Here is a 19,123-nt window from a genome sequence, read left to right on the forward strand (position 1 = left end):
AACAGCCAAACACAGCTAACAAGGTGAGGTTGCTGAAGACAGTTTACTGTCAAAAGTCACACACCATGGCAAGACTGAGCACAGCAACAAGACACAAGGTAGTTATACTGCATCAGCAAGGTCTCTCCCAGGCAGAAATTTCAAGGCAGACAGGGGTTTCCAGATGTGCTGTCCAAGCTCTTTTGAAGAAGCACAAAGAAATGGGCAACGTTGAGGACCGTAGACGCAGTGGTCGGCCAAGGAAACTTACTGCAGCAGATGAAAGACACATCATGCTTACTTCCCTTCGCAATCGGAAGATGTCCAGCAGTGCCATCAGTTCAGAATTGGCAGAAAACAGTGGGACCCTGGTACAAGACTTGCGGCCAAAAAGCCATACCTCCGACGTGGAAACAAGGCCAAGCGACTCAACTATGCACGAAAACACAGGAACTGGGGTGCAGAAAAATGGCAGCAGGTGCTCTGGACTGATGAGTCAAAATTTGAAATATTTGGCTGTAGCAGAAGGCAGTTTGTTTGCCGAAGGGCTGGAGAGCGGTACACGAATGAGTGTCTGCAGGCAACAGTGAAGCATGGTGGAGGTTCCTTGCAAGTTTGGGGCTGCATTTCTGCAAATGGAGTTGGGGATTTGGTCAGAATTAATGGTCTCCTCAATGCTGAGAAGTACAGGCAGATACTTATCCATCATGCAACACCATCAGGGAGGCATCTGATTGGCCCCAAATTTATTCTGCAGCATGACAACGACCCCAAACATGCAGCGAAAGTCATTAAGAACTATCTTCAGCGTTAAGAAGAACAAGGAGTCCTGGAAGTGATGGTATGGCCCCCACAGAGCCCTGATCTCAACATCATCGAGTCTGTCTGGGATTACATGAAGAGAGAGAAGCAACTGAGGCTGCCTAAATCCACAGAATAACTGTGGTTAGTTCTCCAAGATGTTTGGGCCAAGCTACCTGCCGAGTTCCTTCAAAAACTGTGTGCAAGTGTACCTAGAATAATTGATGCTGTTTTGAAGGCAAAGGGTGGTCACACCAAATATTGATTTGATGTAGATTTTTCTTCTGTTCACTCACTTTGCATTTTGTTAATTGATAAATATAAACTATTAACATGTCTATTTTTGAAAGCATTCTTACTTTACAGCATTTCTTCACACCTGCCTAAAACTTTTGCACAGTACTGTGTGTGTGTATGTGTGTGTATATATATATATATATATATATATATATATATATATATATATATATATATATATATATATTACATACACTACCGGTCAAAAGTTTTAGAACACCTCCATTTTTCCAGTTTTTATTGAAATTTACGCAGTTTAATGTCTCAATGTACTCTGAAATTAAAGCATAGAACAAATAAACAATTGGAGATAAAAAAGAAATCATGGAATCGTTTTGTTTAACAAAATTTAATCTAAATTTTTGACTCATCGAAGTAGCCACCTTTTGCAGATATAACAGCCGAACACACTCGTGGCATTCTTTCTACAATGGAAATCAAATATTGTTCGGAAAGTTCTTCCTAACACTGTTGCAGAAGTTCCAACAAATGTGTTGCACTTGTAGGTTGCTTTGCTTTCACCCTTCTGTCCAGTTCATCCCAAACCAGCTCGATGGGGTTTAAGTCTGGAGACTGTGCTGGCCATTCCGTGATTTGAAGCCTACCGTCTTGTTCTTTCCTTCTAAGGTAGTTCTGACATAGCCTGGAGGTATGTTTTGGGCCATTATCTTGCTGTAGGATGAACCCCTGACCAACTAGGCGTATACCAGAGGGTATTGCATGGCGCTGCAAAATGCTGTGGTAGCAGTTTTGGGTGCCACTCACGCTGTGCAAGTCACCGACTCTGGATCCAGCAAAAGAGCCCCAGACCATCACGCTTCCTCCTCCATGTTTGACAGTTGGTGTCACACACCGAGGAACCATCCTTTCGCCTACTCGACGGCGTACAAAAACCCTGCGTGATGAACCGAAGATTTCAAATTTTGATTAATCGGTCCATAAGACCTTCTTCCAGTCTTCAGTAGTCCACTGGCGGTGCTTCATGGCCCAGGCAAGCCTCTTTTTCTTATTTTGCCATCTTAGCAATGGCTTTCTTACTGCCACTCGACCTGTCAAACCTGCAGCTCGAAGTCTTCTCTTCACAGTTGAAACTGAGACTTGCTTACTTCGACCAGTGTTAAGCTGTGCTTGAAGCTGTTGTCCTGTGAGCCGCCTATCACGCAAGCTGTTGACTCTCAGAAAATTGTCTTCTGATTCTGTTGTGGCTTTGGGTCTGCCAGACCTCTTCCTGTCAGAGTTTCCTCCAGTTTCCAAGTGCCTTTTGATGGTGTCGGAAACTACTCACTGACACCTTGGCTTTCTTTGCAATTTCTCTAAAGGAAAGACCTACACTTTTAAGGGTTATAATGGTCTGTCTGTCTTCCTTTTGTTAATTGCCTTTTTCTCGCCATTATGAGAGCAATATACTACTTCCTACAGTACAATACTGTCCAAATAATGCTTAAGAGGGTGTAGTAACACAGTCTGTTCCAACACTGCTTTTATACAGACAGAGGGTTTGTAAGTAATCAACAAAAGTTGGGACACCTGTAGGAATTGTTAGCATCAACTTTCAAGGCTTAATTTACTTCCATTGCTGCAGAACAGCGGTAAGTTGTTAACCCATTACTTGTTCCCTGAAAAAGGCCTTTTTGTATAACTCTGAAATGTACATTATTTTTCAGTTTTTGGTAAACTAAACTTTTTTTTTTTAACCTCTGGCAGTTTACCGCTTACCTTTGCACCATTTCAGGTTATTCACTGGACTTGAACTGCTTAAATTTCAATAAAAACTGGAAAAATGGGGGTGTTCTAAAACTTTTGACCGGTAGTGTGTGTGTGTATATGTGTATATATATAATATATATATATATATATATATATATATATATATATATATATATATATATATATTAGATAGAGAGATAGATAGAGAGATAGAGAGAGAGATAGAGAGAGAGATAGAGAGAGAGATAGAGAGAGAGATAGAGAGAGAGATAGAGAGAGAGATAGAGAGAGAGATAGAGAGAGAGATAGATATGAGAGAGAGATTTCTGTTTTCCTCACTACTTTATTTTCACTTCTTTGAGATTGTTGCCCATTTTTATCCTGCAGCCCTCACAACACACTTGGTTTAATGGAGGCACAGTGCTTGCTTTAATGCCCTTGGTATTCAATGATGTTCCTCTTCCTTTCTCTCTCCCCTCTCCCTTCTCCCACCCTCCCTTCTTGATATCCCCTCCACCTCTCGCCTCTTTACCTCCACTCTCCTCATCTCTCCCTTCTCACACTCTGCCCCTTTCCTCTCCCTCTTTCATCCTCTCCCTCTCTCCTCTCTCCCCCTCTCCCTTCTCACACCTCCCACTCTGCCCCTCCCCTCCCTCTCCTCTCTCCCTCTCCCTTCTCACACCTCCCACTCTGCCCATCCGCACCCTCTCTTCCTCTCCTCTCTCACACCTCCCACTCTGCCCATCCGCTCCTTCTCTTCCTCTCCTCTCTCCCTTCTCACACCTCCCATTCTGCCCGTCCTCTCCCTTTCTTCCCCTCCCTCCCCCTCTCCCTTCTCACATCTCCCTCCCCTCCCTCTCAGACCTCTCGAATCCTGACCCTGGCCAAGCCCGCAGTGACAGCCCGGGTCCCGTGGCTCGGCCCGGTCAGGAGAGGGAGAGCCAGCAGGATGTGCGTATCGACCCGGTTCTGGAGAGGACACTGCTGCTGTACCTGTGTGACATTGGACTGGCTCTGCCCATTGACTCCCTCGCCATAACCAGCGCGCTGTCCACCGTGAGTCCGCTGTGAAACACTGAAAGAAACCTGAATTCAATGAAAGAATACACTGAAAGACTTCTTATCGAAACGTTTGTCAGTGGATTTACACATTTCCATGCATTTTGCATTCCGATTAGTGTCCCGCACACAGAGTATAAATACGTGTGTGTGTGTGTGTTTAGTGTCAGGTTACAGAAATGAAGTTGCTTTTCTCATTTCTAAATGCTTGGGCATTACAGGGTTAAGCACTTGATTGTGCAGAATTAAGAAATATTTAAAAAAAAAAAAAAAAATCAATGATGAACGTTTAGACTAGAAATCTCTTTTCATTGTCTTCAAATTGTATGTTGAAAAAAAAAAAATTACCCCTGTCTAGCACCTATACATACGATATATACCCTGTATAGCACCTATAAAGCTAATCAATCAATCAATCAGGAGTGCTTTATGTAAAATAAAATGTACAAAAATGAGAAAAGATAGATAAGAAAATACATTAATGATTAAATTAAGTATAACACATTTAATTTAAAGTATAAACAATGTACCCTAAGCGATTATATAATTTAAGTGATAACAATTTGTATTACAATAATTAGGACCAATACTAAAATCAAGAAATAACACGGTAAAAACGGATACCCAGTTCGCCTCCTGCAGTTGCAAACTATTTATCAACTGTACTGAAGATTTGTTTTTTTAACAGACGTTTACATTTATTTAAACTGTGGGATCCTCTGATGTTAATGGGACATAACGTTGGAACCAGAAAACTAAAGGAACGTCTGTCCAAGATCACACATTGGAAGCTGGGAGCCACAGGGTAGTTCTGTGCACTAGATCTGAGACACTAGGCAAGAACATAGCCCTCCAGAAGCTCGGAGGGATAAGCAGCGCTGGTACCATTTAAAACTCGGGGGCCCGTTTCACAACAGCGATTTGTAACGATTCACAATCTCAAGTACCTCGCAAATAAAGACTGGGTCCAGTGTCGCCTGCGATGTGAAAGATACTCTCAGAAGTATAGGTTCTACTCATTTTGTCGCATCGCTGCAAAGTTTTGCTTGTCGTATCGCTTCTGCTGTGTAGTGGCCTTAAGTCCTCCAGAGTATGACCACGGGTTCAAGTGGAGTCACATGCGTGACCTCCTGTATGGGTTGGAAGCTGGTCCGTCTGTAAAACCCAGGCTGTCGATCAGTGACATACAATTGTCCGTAGCAGGAGATTGAGGACGGTCTACGTGAATATTCTCCCAAGGATTCATATATTATCTGCTTCTAAGATAAGTCAAGAAAGAAAGCTTGAGAAATCTGTAAGAATGGAGGATATATAATGAGTGGTCTATAGATAACAGCAAGTAATCCAGGGTGGGGGGCTGGTATGTAACAACAAGGTGCTCAAACGAGGAGCGTTCACGGAAAGACAGAGCAGTACTACGATGAGCCGCACACCGCCACCTCTCTCTGTGTGACGTGCCTTTTCATAAAACTCCTAACCATCTGGCATGGAGAGAACTACAGAATGGAAGGCACCAGCATTGCCATGACTCAGGTAGGCATAAATAGCTTTGTGTCCGTGAGAAGCTCAAATAACCAGACGACTTCCCAAGTGACCTGGTATTCAATAAAGCAAACCTCTTGAACTGCAGTGAGTTTCTGATCCTGATTTGCATACACACAAGAAGTTTGATTGTCTAACATCAGAGCTAAACCCCTGGTGCTGCGAGATCTAAATGGACAAATCGTCCAAGGAAACCCATGTCAACCCGACAGCTATACAGACCCGTCTTCATTTATACCGTCTAGAACAGGGCTGGACAAACTTTGTCCTACTGCGGGCCACATTGGCTTACTCAAGAAGGGTACTGGGCCACACAACAACAACAAAAATTTTCATAACCATGCAGTTTCAACTCATAACTGTCGAGTCACAACACCCCTGAATTTACATGAAATAAGTTCAGTAAAGCAAGAAATAGTGTGTCCCTTCTGTTCATGTGAATTTAAGTAAACTATACCAATCAGGATTCTGCAATACATATTAGAATAATTACTGTTTCTAACAATCTTAGAAACTAAGCATTTCTATGAAAATGAACAAGAAACGCAAGAGTGGTCTCCTAACATTTCAGTGAGACTTGTGAACTGTTTTACTTAATGATCATCAGCCTTCAGATTAGACACCGACAGTCAAAACGTCTCTCACGTGAGTATCCGAGAGGCTGTTTCTGTGCTGGGATTTGTTGAGTTTCATCAGAGAAAATGTTCACAAATGCATGTGCTTCAAAATGCAGTGAACATTCTCTGTGCATGCTGTTTCAGGTTAGGAAAGTGGACATCTAAGCTAGCATAAAACTGCAGCAGGCCAATGTTATAAAATGTTTCCTTCAGCTCCATGATTTCCATTACACGAGAGTAGATGTTAAAACTTCATGCTGATTTGAACTCGGCTCTCGCCAAGATAAGCACCAACTAAGACGTAGCTTTACAGTAAACTAATGTGATCCATATGTGTCTCCCTCCATTTACGTTTCCTTCCATATGATGATGTAGATATCCTTCTGTCTGGTGTTAATGGCTGAAGTGTAATGCTGGCTCCAGGGATCAGCTTATTTTGCCTCCCTGGCGCATCAGCACACACAACGGCTGCGATGCTGGCTCCGGGGATCAACCACAGTGCGGCCTCCCCAGCGCATCAGCATGACAACCGTCTGGATTGAGCTAAGTAGGGTACATCTCTGGGGTTTTCAAGTGGGCACCTTCCATCCTCAGTGTTTCGTCGACTAGCCCACGACACCTCAAGAGGGCTCGACGGTGATTCTGGCGTCCCAGCATCACCCCCCTCCGTCCCCCACTCAACTCAGCCCAGCTTACTTAGAGCACTGCAGTTCAATCAATTCAAGCTGAAATGTTTCAGGCAAGTCTTCAACAATTACAGAAAAAGGCGCTGCAAATAATTCGATGTTGTTTTCTTTGGATTTGAAGTCCAGAAACCTGCCTTAGAACACAGCCAAAAGACTCATCACGTATTCTTCATGTCTTCCATAGAATCTGAGAGGTTTTTTTTCAGCGAGTTCTTTGAGGGAAGGGAAATGTACACAGTTGGATTTCTGTAACTGCATTTCAAAAAGTTTACGCTTGGTTTCAAAGGCTGTGACAGCATCATACAAATGGGAAATCACATGGTTTTTGCCCTGCAATTTTGTGATAAGGGTATTCAGATGGTCAGTTAAACCAACCAAAGAGGTGAGATCCATAACCCACTGATGATCAGACACTTGCATTCCCTTCTCTTTCATAAAAATATCAATCTCCTCCCTGTAAAACGAAAAAACGTTTCAACACATTGCCAGCGCTGAGCCACCTCACTTCTGTGTGAAAGGAAAGGTCCACATTTCGTGCATTCACTTCATTCAGAAACTCTTTGAACAACCTGTGATTCGTAGCATGTGAGCAAATGTAATTAATTGTTTTCATGACAACTTCCATTATATTTTTCAAACTAACAGCTTTTGAGCATAGTGCCTTCTGATTGTATGAATCAATGATAGTGCATCAGAGTATGCTGGTCACTTATTTTTTCCTGATATGAACAACAAGTCCATTATGTGAGCCAACAATTGCCATGTGCCATGCATACTGGCAAGATTTACAAGTTCTTCTGTAATTTTAGTCTTCGGAGATGCACCTGACAAAAATCATGAGCTGCGCCTTGTCCTGAATGTCTGTACTCTCGTCCAAAGCAATTGAGAATCCAGTAAATTCTTTAGCTTTTTCACAAAACTTACTCTAGGTCTGTAGACAGATCTTCAATTCAGTTGTGTGTCACGACAAAGGAATTTGATCAAATACGTTGGCTTTTCCTGGGCAGATTATCTGGCATACACCAAAACATTTCCTGACAAATTCTCCTTCAGAAAACGACTTGGAGTGCTTGGCTATCGGCTCTGCCACGGCATATCTGGCACGTGTTGCGATTTCTTGAATTGTATGTCTGCTGAAAATAAGTTTCTGTTGACCTGCTAACTTTGCTTTTAATTCCTTAACTTTGTCAGTTCTGCTCTGGCCACTGTACTTCTGGTAGGTACTTTCATGTTTGGTACAAAAATGTCTTTGCAGGTTATGCTCTTTGAAAACAGCAACCGTTTCCTGACAAGTCAAGCACACGGCTTTACCTTGATATTCCACAAAGAAATTATTTTCAGTCCACTGTTCTTGGAACTTGCTTGCTCATTGTCGACCTTTCTCTTAAATTTTGAATGTGACACTTTACTGGGCGAAAAAAAAAATTGACCACACGTCAAATTAACACTATCGTTGCAATTGACTTCTCCGCAGATGCGTGTTCTATGAGGAACAGCGGGGACTCTGGTAAACATCATAAACAAGCACCAAATGAAATTTGATGTTCACGTGTCCACCAATAAATTAATACTACACTCTCTCCCTGTTTTTAAGTGCTAGTGGAGGAATCTCTGTTTGGGGATTTTATTTTTAGCTTTTTCTACTTTAATATTCATCTTTTTTCTTGGATTTTATTTGGATATTTCTAGGACTGTTGTGATTGAAAAGGATTGTGTGCCTGGATTTGTGGATGTACAACGGACAATGTCCCTAGGCATGTCTAGGCATGCCGGGGACACAAGTGGAGCTGAAAAAAGGCCTCATGGAGAAAAAAGGATTTATAAAAAAGAGTATACGGTTGTTGTTCTGGTTAAGGACAATTCAAAGATTTCAGCTGAAGATGTGATAAATGCCGCTGATAAACAGTGTGGATTTGGGAAAGTATTTGCATGTGTTCCTAAACAACAGGACAACATCTCCCCAGAACATCTACTCAAGGACTGCCCCACTTTCATTTGTTTTGATTGCGGGTTTCAGGGGCACTCAAGCAGGAACTGTGCAGCGCCGCGCTGTGAGGAGTGTAGGAGGAAGCCGCAGTGGTGCATTTGCATTGACTCGGACAGTAAGGCTGGGAGCAAGGACAAGGGTACTGACAGTGATAGAGGAACTGAGGAAGACGATGATATTACTGGACCACTGGTGCATAAGGAGATGGAGGGCTTGCTCATGTGATCTGAGGAGAAAGCTACAGGTCAAAAAAGTCCCCTGGGTCGACACTGTCTATACCGTTTAGGATTTTGAATGTTTGAATCAGATCTCCGCATAGTCTTCTTTATTCAAGACTGAATAGATTCAATTCTTTTAGCCTGTCTGCATACGACATGCCTTTTAAACCCGGGATAATTCTGGTCGCTCTTCTTTGCACTCTTTCTAGAGCAGCAATATCCTTTTTGTAACAAGGTGACCAGAACTGAACACAATATTCTAAGTGAGGTCTTACTAATGCATTACTTAACATTACTTCCCTTGATTTAATCTTGCCTGAGCCTAATTCTGGTCCCTTTTTTTAAAATTTTATTTCAAACAGAGCTGACAAATTACGTGAACTGTTCAAACCCGATCCTACTTTTAACTCGCATTTCATTTTTGCAGTCGCCTGATTTTAAGGTTGTGCATTTGTTAATTTCCCCACAAGTTTAACAGGGATGTCCTGACAGATGTGATATGAATACCTGGTGCGGAGTTTACACTGATAGCAAGTCAGCTGTCAATCAGAAGTTTTTTTGCTAAGCAGTCAGCATCTTCAGGGGATTCTCATGAAGACGATCACCCCTCTGCATCTCAGTGACCGTAGCAGTTGCAAGCAGTAGTAATGCAGAAAAACGCAAACGAAAAACAAGTTCTTGTAATTCTGAAGGGGAGATGAAGTATCCGTGGCTTGTTTATCGAGACAGCAAGATGTTCTGTAGTGTGTGTGTGAGAGCTGCTGGACAAAAAAATATATATGTATACACGAATTTTCACTTAAAAGACAGACACGGCGCTGCTTTTGCTGTTATTGTAATGCAGAGAACTATGAAAACACACGTAGATGAAGGCAACACGTTGTCATGGGAACGGTCTATCGTTCATATATAACTAAGAAAAAGGTGTGAGTTTTCATATGTAAATCTATACACACACAGAGATTGTTTAAACTATGATAGAGCAGAGTTTAAATGTTCACAAAAATGTACCAAAATGCACATCCCTGGAGTTTTATTAGCCTTTGTGTTACAACTGGTCGTTTAGTATCTGATGGATGGGACGCAACATTTTGGGCATGTGCGTTTTCAGGAACTCATGAACAGAAAAGCTAGTGCGACCTCTGTGCTCCTCTACATGTATTCATAATTAATCTACAGCTGCTGCTGCTGCTGCATTTAACGTGTGTTAAGTTTGTTTGACAGTTATTTTATGAACGTTAGTTTGTCTCTTACTTTACTATTATAGTTTATTAACATACAGCCTATTGCTTTTCTCTTGCGTAGTCTGTTCATTTCAGATGCTGATACATCATGACAAGTAATACTTATTCACATCTTGGAGAACACTTTGGCTAAGAACACTTTGCTTGCTTCCCGAGGGGTGTTCTTTTAGCCGGAGGCGACTGTAATTTATGCTGAATAATGTTAATCTCAAATTTTAATCGAAATTGAATAAGCAGTTTTCCAGCTGTGACGGATAGCAATTTAAAATGCAAGACTTTATTTCTCTCTTCCTTCACTCAGCCTGAAAACCCAGTGGAGCAAGCATGCGTGGAGAGCCTCCTTCTCAAATTCGCAGCTCAGGAGCTCATTGAGGTGCGACCCCTGACCTCCGACCCCAGCCGCCCTCCGCCCCCCACCCTAGTGACGAGCGCTGACCACCCGAAGCTCTGGGCCATGAGAGGAGCGGTCACTTCAAACACTGCCGACCTGGGCGAACCCAACACAGCAGCACACGCCCAGCCAGCCAGGGGCGGGGTCAAACGCAAGGGGGCAGACTTAGAATCCAGCCCGGCTCCCTCCAGCTCCACCCCCAGTTATGCCAGCCCTGCCCCCTCCTCTTCGATGTCTTCAAGTATGTCTCAGATAGCCAGTGCTTCAAGCTTGCCGCCCATCTCCTCCATCTCCTTCTCCCCCTCTCCCTCCCTCTCCCTCTCCCCCGCTCTCTCGTCTCTCGCCTCCTCGGGGGATAAGAAGGGCCAGGGGGCGCCAGGGGACCTTCCTGCCCTGAAGAAGTCGCGGGGGGGCAAAGTCCGTGCCTCCGATTTACACTTGGAGATCGAGAGTTTATTGAGTCAGCAGTCTACCAAGGAACAGCAGAGCAAAAAGGTGAGATCTGAGAGAATGTGTGACTATAGTTCTGATTTGTTCTCATTTTTTTAGCATTGAGAAACTCACACTGCTGCACCCTGGTAAATCTCCTCTGAATGAACTCCTTGCAGCACGAGTAAGTCTCACTTTTGAATCTGTAGGTTTACTAATAGGAGGAGTTGGTCATGCTGCTTTAAGGGAGGAACAATTTATTTAACCTCAGACTCCTAGCTGCTGATCATTTCAATAAGAGACTTCATTGAGGGGAGTTCTGCAGCCCAGACCTGGGTGCGGCAGGGGGGGTGTGTGTGTGTGTGTGTGTGAAGGGGAGTTCTGAACCCCAGGGTCAGTGTGTGTGTGTGTGAGTGTGAAGGGGAGTTCTGAACCCCAGGGTTAGTGTGTGTGTGTGTGTGTGTGTGTGTGTGTGAGTGAGTGAGTGAAGGGGAGTTCTGAACCCCAGGGTCGGTGTGTGTGAAGGGGAGTTCTGAACCCCAGGGTCGGTGTGTGTGAGTGTGTGAAGGGGAGTTCTCAACCCCAGGGTCAGTGTGTGTGTGTGTGTGTGTGTGTGTGTGTGTGTGTGAGTGTGAAGGGGAATTCTGAACCCCAGGGTCGGTGTGTGTGTGTGTGTGTGTGTGAAGGGGAGTTCTGAACCCCAGGGTCAGTGTGTGAGTGTGAAGGGGAGTTCTGAACCCCAGGGTCAGTGTGTGTGTGTGTGTGTGAGTGAGTGAGTGAAGGGGAGTTCTGAACCCCAGGGTCGGTGTGTGTGAAGGGGAGTTCTGAACCCCAGGGTCGGTGTGTGTGAGTGTGTGAAGGGGAGTTCTCAACCCCAGGGTCAGTGTGTGTGTGTGTGTGTGTGTGTGTGTGTGTGTGTGTGAGTGTGAAGGGGAATTCTGAACCCCAGGGTCGGTGTGTGTGTGTGTGTGAAGGGGAGTTCTGAACCCCAGGGTCAGTGTGTGAGTGTGAAGGGGAGTTCTGAACCCCAGGGTCAGTGTGTGTGTGTGTGTGAGTGAGTGAGTGAAGGGGAGTTCTGAACCCCAGGGTCGGTGTGTGTGAAGGGGAGTTCTGAACCCCAGGGTCGGTGTGTGTGAGTGTGTGAAGGGGAGTTCTCAACCCCAGGGTCAGTGTGTGTGTGTGTGTGTGTGTGTGTGTGTGTGTGTGTGTGTGTGTGTGTAGGGGAGTTCTGAATCCCAGGGTGTGTGTGTGTGTGTGTGTGTGATGGGGAGTTCTGAACCCCAGGGTTGGTGTGTGAGTGTGATGGGGAGTTCTGAACCCCAGGGTTGGTGTGTGAGTGTGAAGGGGAGTTCTGAACCCCAGGGTCGGTGTGTGTGTGTGTGTGTGTGTGTAGGGGAGTTCTGAATCCCAGGGTGTGTGTGTGTGTGTGTGTGTGATGGGGAGTTCTGAACCCCAGGGTTGGTGTGTGAGTGTGATGGGGAGTTCTGAACCCCAGGGTTGGTGTGTGAGTGTGAAGGGGAGTTCTGAACCCCAGGGTTGGTGTGAGTGTTGGTCTCTGAGCCTGTCTGCCCTATCAGGTGAGCCGGGAGATCCTGGAGCTGCTGAACACCAGCACGGCTAAGGAGCAGAGCATCGTGGAGAAGTTCAGGTCGCGGGGCCGCGCCCAGGTGCAGGAGTTCTGTGACCAGGGGACCAAGGAGGAGTGCGTGCGAGCCTGCGAGGGGGGGCCGCCCTGCAGGAAACTGCACTTCAGGTATGCAGCGCAGGGAGACCCCCCCCCATGCACACAGAGAGCACACACACATACAGACCCCCGTGCATACACAGAGCCCCACACATGTGCACACACACACAGAGACACCCCCCCGCCCCCCCCCCCCCCCAAATGTGTGCACACAGAGAGATGATGTAGAATCGACTGATTCTTTTCAACTTTTGATTAACAAACCACCCACTCTCTTCTCCCCCCTCTCTCCTCTCTCAGGCGCATTATAAATAAGCACACTGATGAGAGCCTGGGTGACTGCTCCTTCCTGAACACCTGCTTCCACATGGACACCTGCAAGTATGTGCACTACGAGATTGACTGCCCCCCGGACGTGGAGGAGGGGGAGCTGGAGGGTGCGCAGAGCAGCGGGGCGCAGCTGGGGCTGGCGGCCGGGGTCACTGACCCCAACGTGGGCAAGCTGTTCCCCTCGCAGGTGAGCCCCGGGGAGAGGAGGGGGGTATTTTTCCTCTCTCTCTCTCTCTCTCTGTCTATCTGCTGTGAAGTCCTTGTTGATACTGTGTGTGTGTGTGTCTCTCTGTGCTCTCTTCTGTTTCTCCTTTCTCAGTGGATCTGTGTGTGTCTCTCTGTGCTCTCTCCTGTCTCTCTCTCAGTGGATGTGTGTGATATCTTGTTGATACTGTGGGTGTGTCTGTGCTCTCTCCTGTCTCCTCTCTCAGTGGATGTGTGTGATATCTTGTTGATACTGTGGGTGTGTCTGTGCTCTCTCCTGTCTCTCTCTCAGTGGATGTGTGTGATATCTTGTTGATACTGTGGGTGTGTCTGTGCTCTCTCCTGTCTCTCCTCTCTCAGTGGATCTGCTGTGATATCCGCTACCTGGATGCCTCGATCCTGGGGAAGTTTGCGGTTGTCATGGCGGACCCCCCCTGGGATATCCACATGGAGCTTCCCTACGGGACCCTCACCGATGATGAGATGAGGAAGCTGCACATCCCCATGCTGCAGGACGACGGCTTCCTGTTCCTGTGGGTCACCGGCAGGTCAGAGCCTCCGTCTCGTTCTCCTCCGGTCACACTTTCATAAAACACAGCTCTGTACTGAGGGAAAGCCTTCGCACATGCTTAACTGGTTGTTGCTGTATTACAGTGCTTTGTTTTGCAATAAGACATCCTGGAAGGAGAGGGTAGAAAACTCAGAACTTTCTGCAACCATATGCACTACCTGATCTAGAAGCTGCACTCTTTAAATTAACGTTTTTGAAAGGAGATAAAATAGTCTTACTTGGTGTTCACATCATTATACAGGTCTCAAATGTGATTTTTTTTTAGCAAACGTCAACATTTAATTAAGACATGAAAGTATTCACACTCCAGTCTTGAATCAAAACAACTAAGTTCTATTTATAGCACTACCAATGTGCTTTTATTTATTTAATATATTATTTATATTTAAAAAATAGGAGGTAATTTAAAGAATGCAGCTCCTATATCTGGTGCTGCACATGGTTGCAGAAAGTGCTCAGTTTTCTACCCCCTCCTTCCAGGAAGTCTGTCATGCTTCACTTCCTTGGTCACCCCAGCAGTGTCTTCTGGGTCACTGGCTTGTTGGTCAGGAGGGGAAGCAGCTGATTGGTTCCTACAAGGGGTGGGGACAATTTCACCCTCCAGGTGACCCAGGAAGTGCAACACTATGACCTGCAAACAGAGATTTCTTTAACCTAGTTTATTACCAGTAAATATTTTTGATCGTCACTTGTAGGCAAAACTCCCATCTTAGAGCCTTGTCCTTTGTGTTCGATGCTCTAATGGAAATGTGCTGATTTTGTTTCAGAGCGATGGAACTCGGGAGAGAGTGTCTGAAACTCTGGGGGTAGGTTTCACTAAGAGGACTTGTATACCAGCTACGATTTCCTTCATATTTTACAGTACCTGTTTAATATCCTATAGTGCGTCTTCTCCCTCATTCTCTATTGCAGTTTCTGCTCTGATTTAATGTTTGCCAGGTTGCATACTAAACTAATGTTCTTTTTCAACCTCTGGGTCTGCTTCTGAAAATACTAAGATTCTGTTAGAGAAAAAATCAGGAGCCTGGGGTTCAGAACTCCCCTCAATGAAGTTTATTATTAATATTAATGATGAAATGATCAGGAGGCAGGAGTTGAACAGGGTTAGAAACTCACACTAGCCTGTTTTAGAAATGTGTTCAGAAAGTGTATATAACTAATGACTGGCATTCATTTTGTCTGCTCTGATTCTTAATACAGCTGGTCAACTGGACTATCTACTTACTGGTTTCTCTTATCTTGTCCTACATTCCAGTTACGAGCGAGCTGACGAGATCATTTGGGTGAAGACAAACCAGTTACAGAGAATCATTCGTACTGGGAGAACTGGGCACTGGCTGAACCACGGCAAGGAGCACTGTCTGGTGAGTTCACATTTTCAGAGGGGGCAGAATTGCAGGTGCTTTGCTGACCACTGCCTGACTGCTCAGTGTGCTTCCAGTTTGCCAGTATTAACAGGGTCTTAAATTACTGGCTTAAATATGTTTGTACTCCTTAGTTTATTCTAGTTTTTATCTGTGCAGAGTTTATGAACTACCTATAATATCGCACTGCAAGATCCACTCAACAAAACAAACGGAGAAGAATCCGATACTTCCAGTATCTCTCACACACACATTACACTGATGAAAGCACTAGCTGTTTGTCTGCTTGACTTTCTTAATTTCTTCTATTATTTTGCCTGTGTTCCTGATCGAGTGAAGGTCTGGATTCACTACCTATAGTGTCACACTCAACAAACAGGAGGAGAAACTGCCGCTATCTCACACACACACACCCACACACACTACACTGATGAACGTATTGGCTGAAACGCTTGTCTGCTGCTTGCTTGTGTTAGTTTCTTGGGGTTTCAGTTCACTTTTACTGATCCTCTCTCTCTTTTGTTCTCCCAGGTTGGTGTTAAAGGCAGCCCACAGGGGTTCAATCGAGGGTTGGATTGCGATGTCATTGTGGCAGAGGTGAGAATCTCTGATCAGTACATCAGCATGCACAGAGCTCACTGTAGGATCCCGACAGATAGTATTTATGTACAACTCTAGTGCCACCTAATGGCAGCAGTAGGTACCACTGAAGAAAAATTCACAACTTTAGAAGTTTTTTGCTATGCAGTCAAAATTCTGCATGTAGTGGCTTATTCTGTGTTTTTTCCGCGATCATGGAATCGTGCTTATCTGGAGGGAGAGACAGGCTTAACTTGTGCATAATAATTGATATGAGAGACATATTAACCAATGGGAATATAATATAAGCACTGAGACTTTATTATTAAAAAAAAAAAGTAGTTTTTCCATTGACCTGGAAACATGAATAATTTGTAATATAATATAATATAGAGACTTCCAACAGGGTACCAGGGTGATTAATGAAGGCTTGCAAAATAGAAGCTGTGCTGATCAAAAATCCATTCTTTCTTTGTTGCATCGCAGTGAGTTACTGCATATTTTAACTTTGTGTGTGTCTCTCGCTCTCTCTCTCTCTCGCTCTCTCTCGCTCTCTTGCTCTCTCTCGCTCTCTCTTGCTCTCTCGCTCTCTCCTCTTGCTCTCTCTTGCTCTCTCCTCTCTCGCTCTCGCTCGCTGTCTTGCTCTCTCTCCTGTCTCTCTCTCCTCTCTCTCGCTCTCTCGCTCTTGCTCTCTCTCTCTCTCTCTCTCTCTCTAGGTTCGTTCCACGAGTCACAAGCCTGATGAGATCTACGGGATGATCGAGCGCTTGTCTCCTGGAACCCGGAAGATCGAGCTGTTTGGGAGACCTCACAACGTGCAGCCCAACTGGTGAGGGGCTGGGAGGGGGAGCAGCTAACCAAGTCATTCCTCAAAGAAAATAACCAATGTGCAGTCATCTCTGACTATTGGATTGTGTTTTGCAAACACCATCAAATATTAAAGGAAATAAAAAAAATAATTAAAGCTGCTTTTATATACATTATTTAGTCATTTAGCAGATGCATTTTTATCCAAAGCGACGTGCAGAGATTAGTGGGTGAACTATGCATCAAACTGCTGCTGCAGAGTCACTTACAATAGGACCTCGGTTTTACGTCTCATCTGAAGGACGGAGCACAAGGAGGTTCAGTGACTTGCTCAGGGTCACACACAGTGAGTCAGTGGCTGAGCTGGGATTGAACTGGGAACCTTCTGGTAGCAAGCCCTTTTCTTTAACCACTGGACCGCCAAGCTATATATATATATATATATATATATATATATATATATATATATATATATATATATATATATATATATATATATATATAAAAGCACACACACACATATAAATAAAGTAAGTTTGAAGTGATCTGACCCCTCTTCTCTTCTCTTGTCTTCTCTCTCCTCAGGGTGACTCTTGGTAACCAGCTCGATGGGATTCACCTCCTCGACCCTGACGTGGTGTCCCGGTTTAAGAAGCGCTACCCTGATGGCGTCATTTCCAAACCCAAGAACATGTAGATGCCTGGAATACAGCGACGGACAAGTCCGGAAACGTGTCCCCCTCCTGAAACCGGAAACGTGTCCCCCTCCTGAAACCGGAAACGTGTCCCCATACTGAGGCTGGCAAACAGATTTCTTTTAAAATAGAGCAGTAGCAGATGTTTTTAAACTGATGATACATGTGTACTGTAACATGCAGTTTTGAAAGAACTGCACATATGAGACCTGTGCAGTGTGACCTGGGTAATATTATTAATGAAATGATTGTCAGCTACAATAGATTTGAGTACGTAGCTGCAAATTAAGTTTTATTTCTTTTTTTCTCTCCATTCCCCATTATTATTATTTTTCTCTCTTTTTTTTTTTTGGTGTTTGCAATCATCTTCTCAGAATTGAGTTCTTATCCTTTGTCTCAAAATCTGTCTTTACCTGGCTTTGAGCTTGCCTGGAGAGTCCTAGGTGCCGGGCAGTGAACAAACTTCCCAATTTCATTCAAATCATGTGACGAAATGACGTTCTGTACCACCTACTCACCCTCTCTAGATGTGTAGATTGGACTGGCAAGACTTGGTCACAGTGTTTCATTGGAATGAGGAAGGCTGTCCAGCCACAGCATTTAGGAGTCTCCTGACAAGCTCAAAGCAGATAGGAGAAAATATTGGAGCAAGATTACTCAGAACTGCTCAGTGATTGCAAACACACAAAGACAGATGACATTAGAAACTTACTTGCTCTTAAAACATGAATTCGCATCCCTCTAGTAAATCACATGTATCCATCACTCAAGACCTGTTTGTTGCACAAGTAATAACTAAATAACTAAAACCCAAACCCTAACCCACTGGGACTGACTTCAACGCGATCTAGAGTCAGACTTGTTCATTTCCATCAGCAGCAGAAATCAATTTGAATTGAGACTCTGTCTGCCTGCCTGCCTGTCTCTGTCTGTCTCTGTCTGTCTGTCCGTCTGTCTGTCTGTCAGCCCCATTAGGATTGCGGGCTGGCAGATCTCCATCTCTCCACACTGATGGTGGAAGTGACCTAACGAGCATCCAGTGTGGAGGAGTAGAGAGAGGTGGGTTTTAAATCTGCAGAAAAACAAGTTGCGTAGTCAAATGTGATGTATGATGCAGTGCTTTTGGTCAGATATCACTATTACAAGATGTTGGAAAGTAGCAGACAAACACACCACAAACTACTGTACTGTTCTAGCTGTGTCTTAATTCTTTATTTAAAAAAAAAAAAAAAAAAATTAGAAAATGAAGACACAGACTTTTTTTTAATTCTTTTTGTAATGTTAATAAATGTATTTTTTAGAAATAAGTTGTGGATTTTTATTTTATTTTTTTTAAACTTCAGCACCCCTTCATAAACTCTACATAGGTGAAGTCAAGCAGACAAGCATTTCGGCTAGTGCCTTCATCACTGTGCTGTGTGAGAGAGCTAGTGCCTTCATCACTGTACTGTGTGAGAGAGCTAGTGCCTTCATCACTGTACTGTGTGAGAGCTAGTGCCTTCATCACTGTACTGTGTGAGAGCTAGTGCCTTCATCACTGCTGTGTGAGAGAGCTAGTGCCTTCATCACTGTGCTGTGTGAGAGAGCTAGTGCCTTCATCACTGTACTGTGCGAGAGCTAGTGCCTTCATCACTGCTGTGTGAGAGCTAGTGCCTTCACTGCTGTGTGAGAGCTAGTGCCTTCATCACTGTACTGTGTGTAAGAGCTAGTGCCTTCATCACTGTACTGTGTGTGAGAGCTAGTGCCTTCATCACTGTGCTGTGTGTGAGAGCTAGTGCCATCATCACTGTGCTGTGTGTGAGAGCTAGTGCCTTCATCACTGTACTGTGTGAGAGAGCTAGTGCCTTCATCACTGTACTGTGTGAGAGCTAGTGCCTTCATCACTGCTGTGTGAGAGAGCTAGTGCCTTCATCACTGTGCTGTGTGAGAGAG

General features: G+C 44.5%; 1 protein-coding gene across 1 annotated transcript in view; it reads left to right on the forward strand.

Annotated features, from left to right (window-relative positions):
• Positions 1-18,498, forward strand: part of mettl3 (methyltransferase like 3) — a 22,256-nt gene extending 3,758 nt beyond the window's left edge. Inside the window, exons 2-11 of the mRNA XM_059012468.1 lie at positions 3,647-3,840; positions 10,439-11,023; positions 12,535-12,710; positions 12,942-13,158; positions 13,536-13,723; positions 14,514-14,552; positions 15,002-15,110; positions 15,642-15,707; positions 16,406-16,518; positions 17,082-18,498. Of these exons, the coding sequence (XP_058868451.1) occupies positions 3,647-3,840; positions 10,439-11,023; positions 12,535-12,710; positions 12,942-13,158; positions 13,536-13,723; positions 14,514-14,552; positions 15,002-15,110; positions 15,642-15,707; positions 16,406-16,518; positions 17,082-17,193 (1,799 nt within the window). The 3' untranslated portion in view covers positions 17,194-18,498. The remainder of the gene's footprint in view (positions 1-3,646; positions 3,841-10,438; positions 11,024-12,534; positions 12,711-12,941; positions 13,159-13,535; positions 13,724-14,513; positions 14,553-15,001; positions 15,111-15,641; positions 15,708-16,405; positions 16,519-17,081) is intronic.
• Positions 18,499-19,123: the final 625 nt, after the last annotated feature.

The sequence above is a fragment of the Acipenser ruthenus genome, chromosome 44, assembly GCF_902713425.1.
Source record: "Acipenser ruthenus chromosome 44, fAciRut3.2 maternal haplotype, whole genome shotgun sequence".
NCBI lineage: Eukaryota > Metazoa > Chordata > Actinopteri > Acipenseriformes > Acipenseridae > Acipenser > Acipenser ruthenus.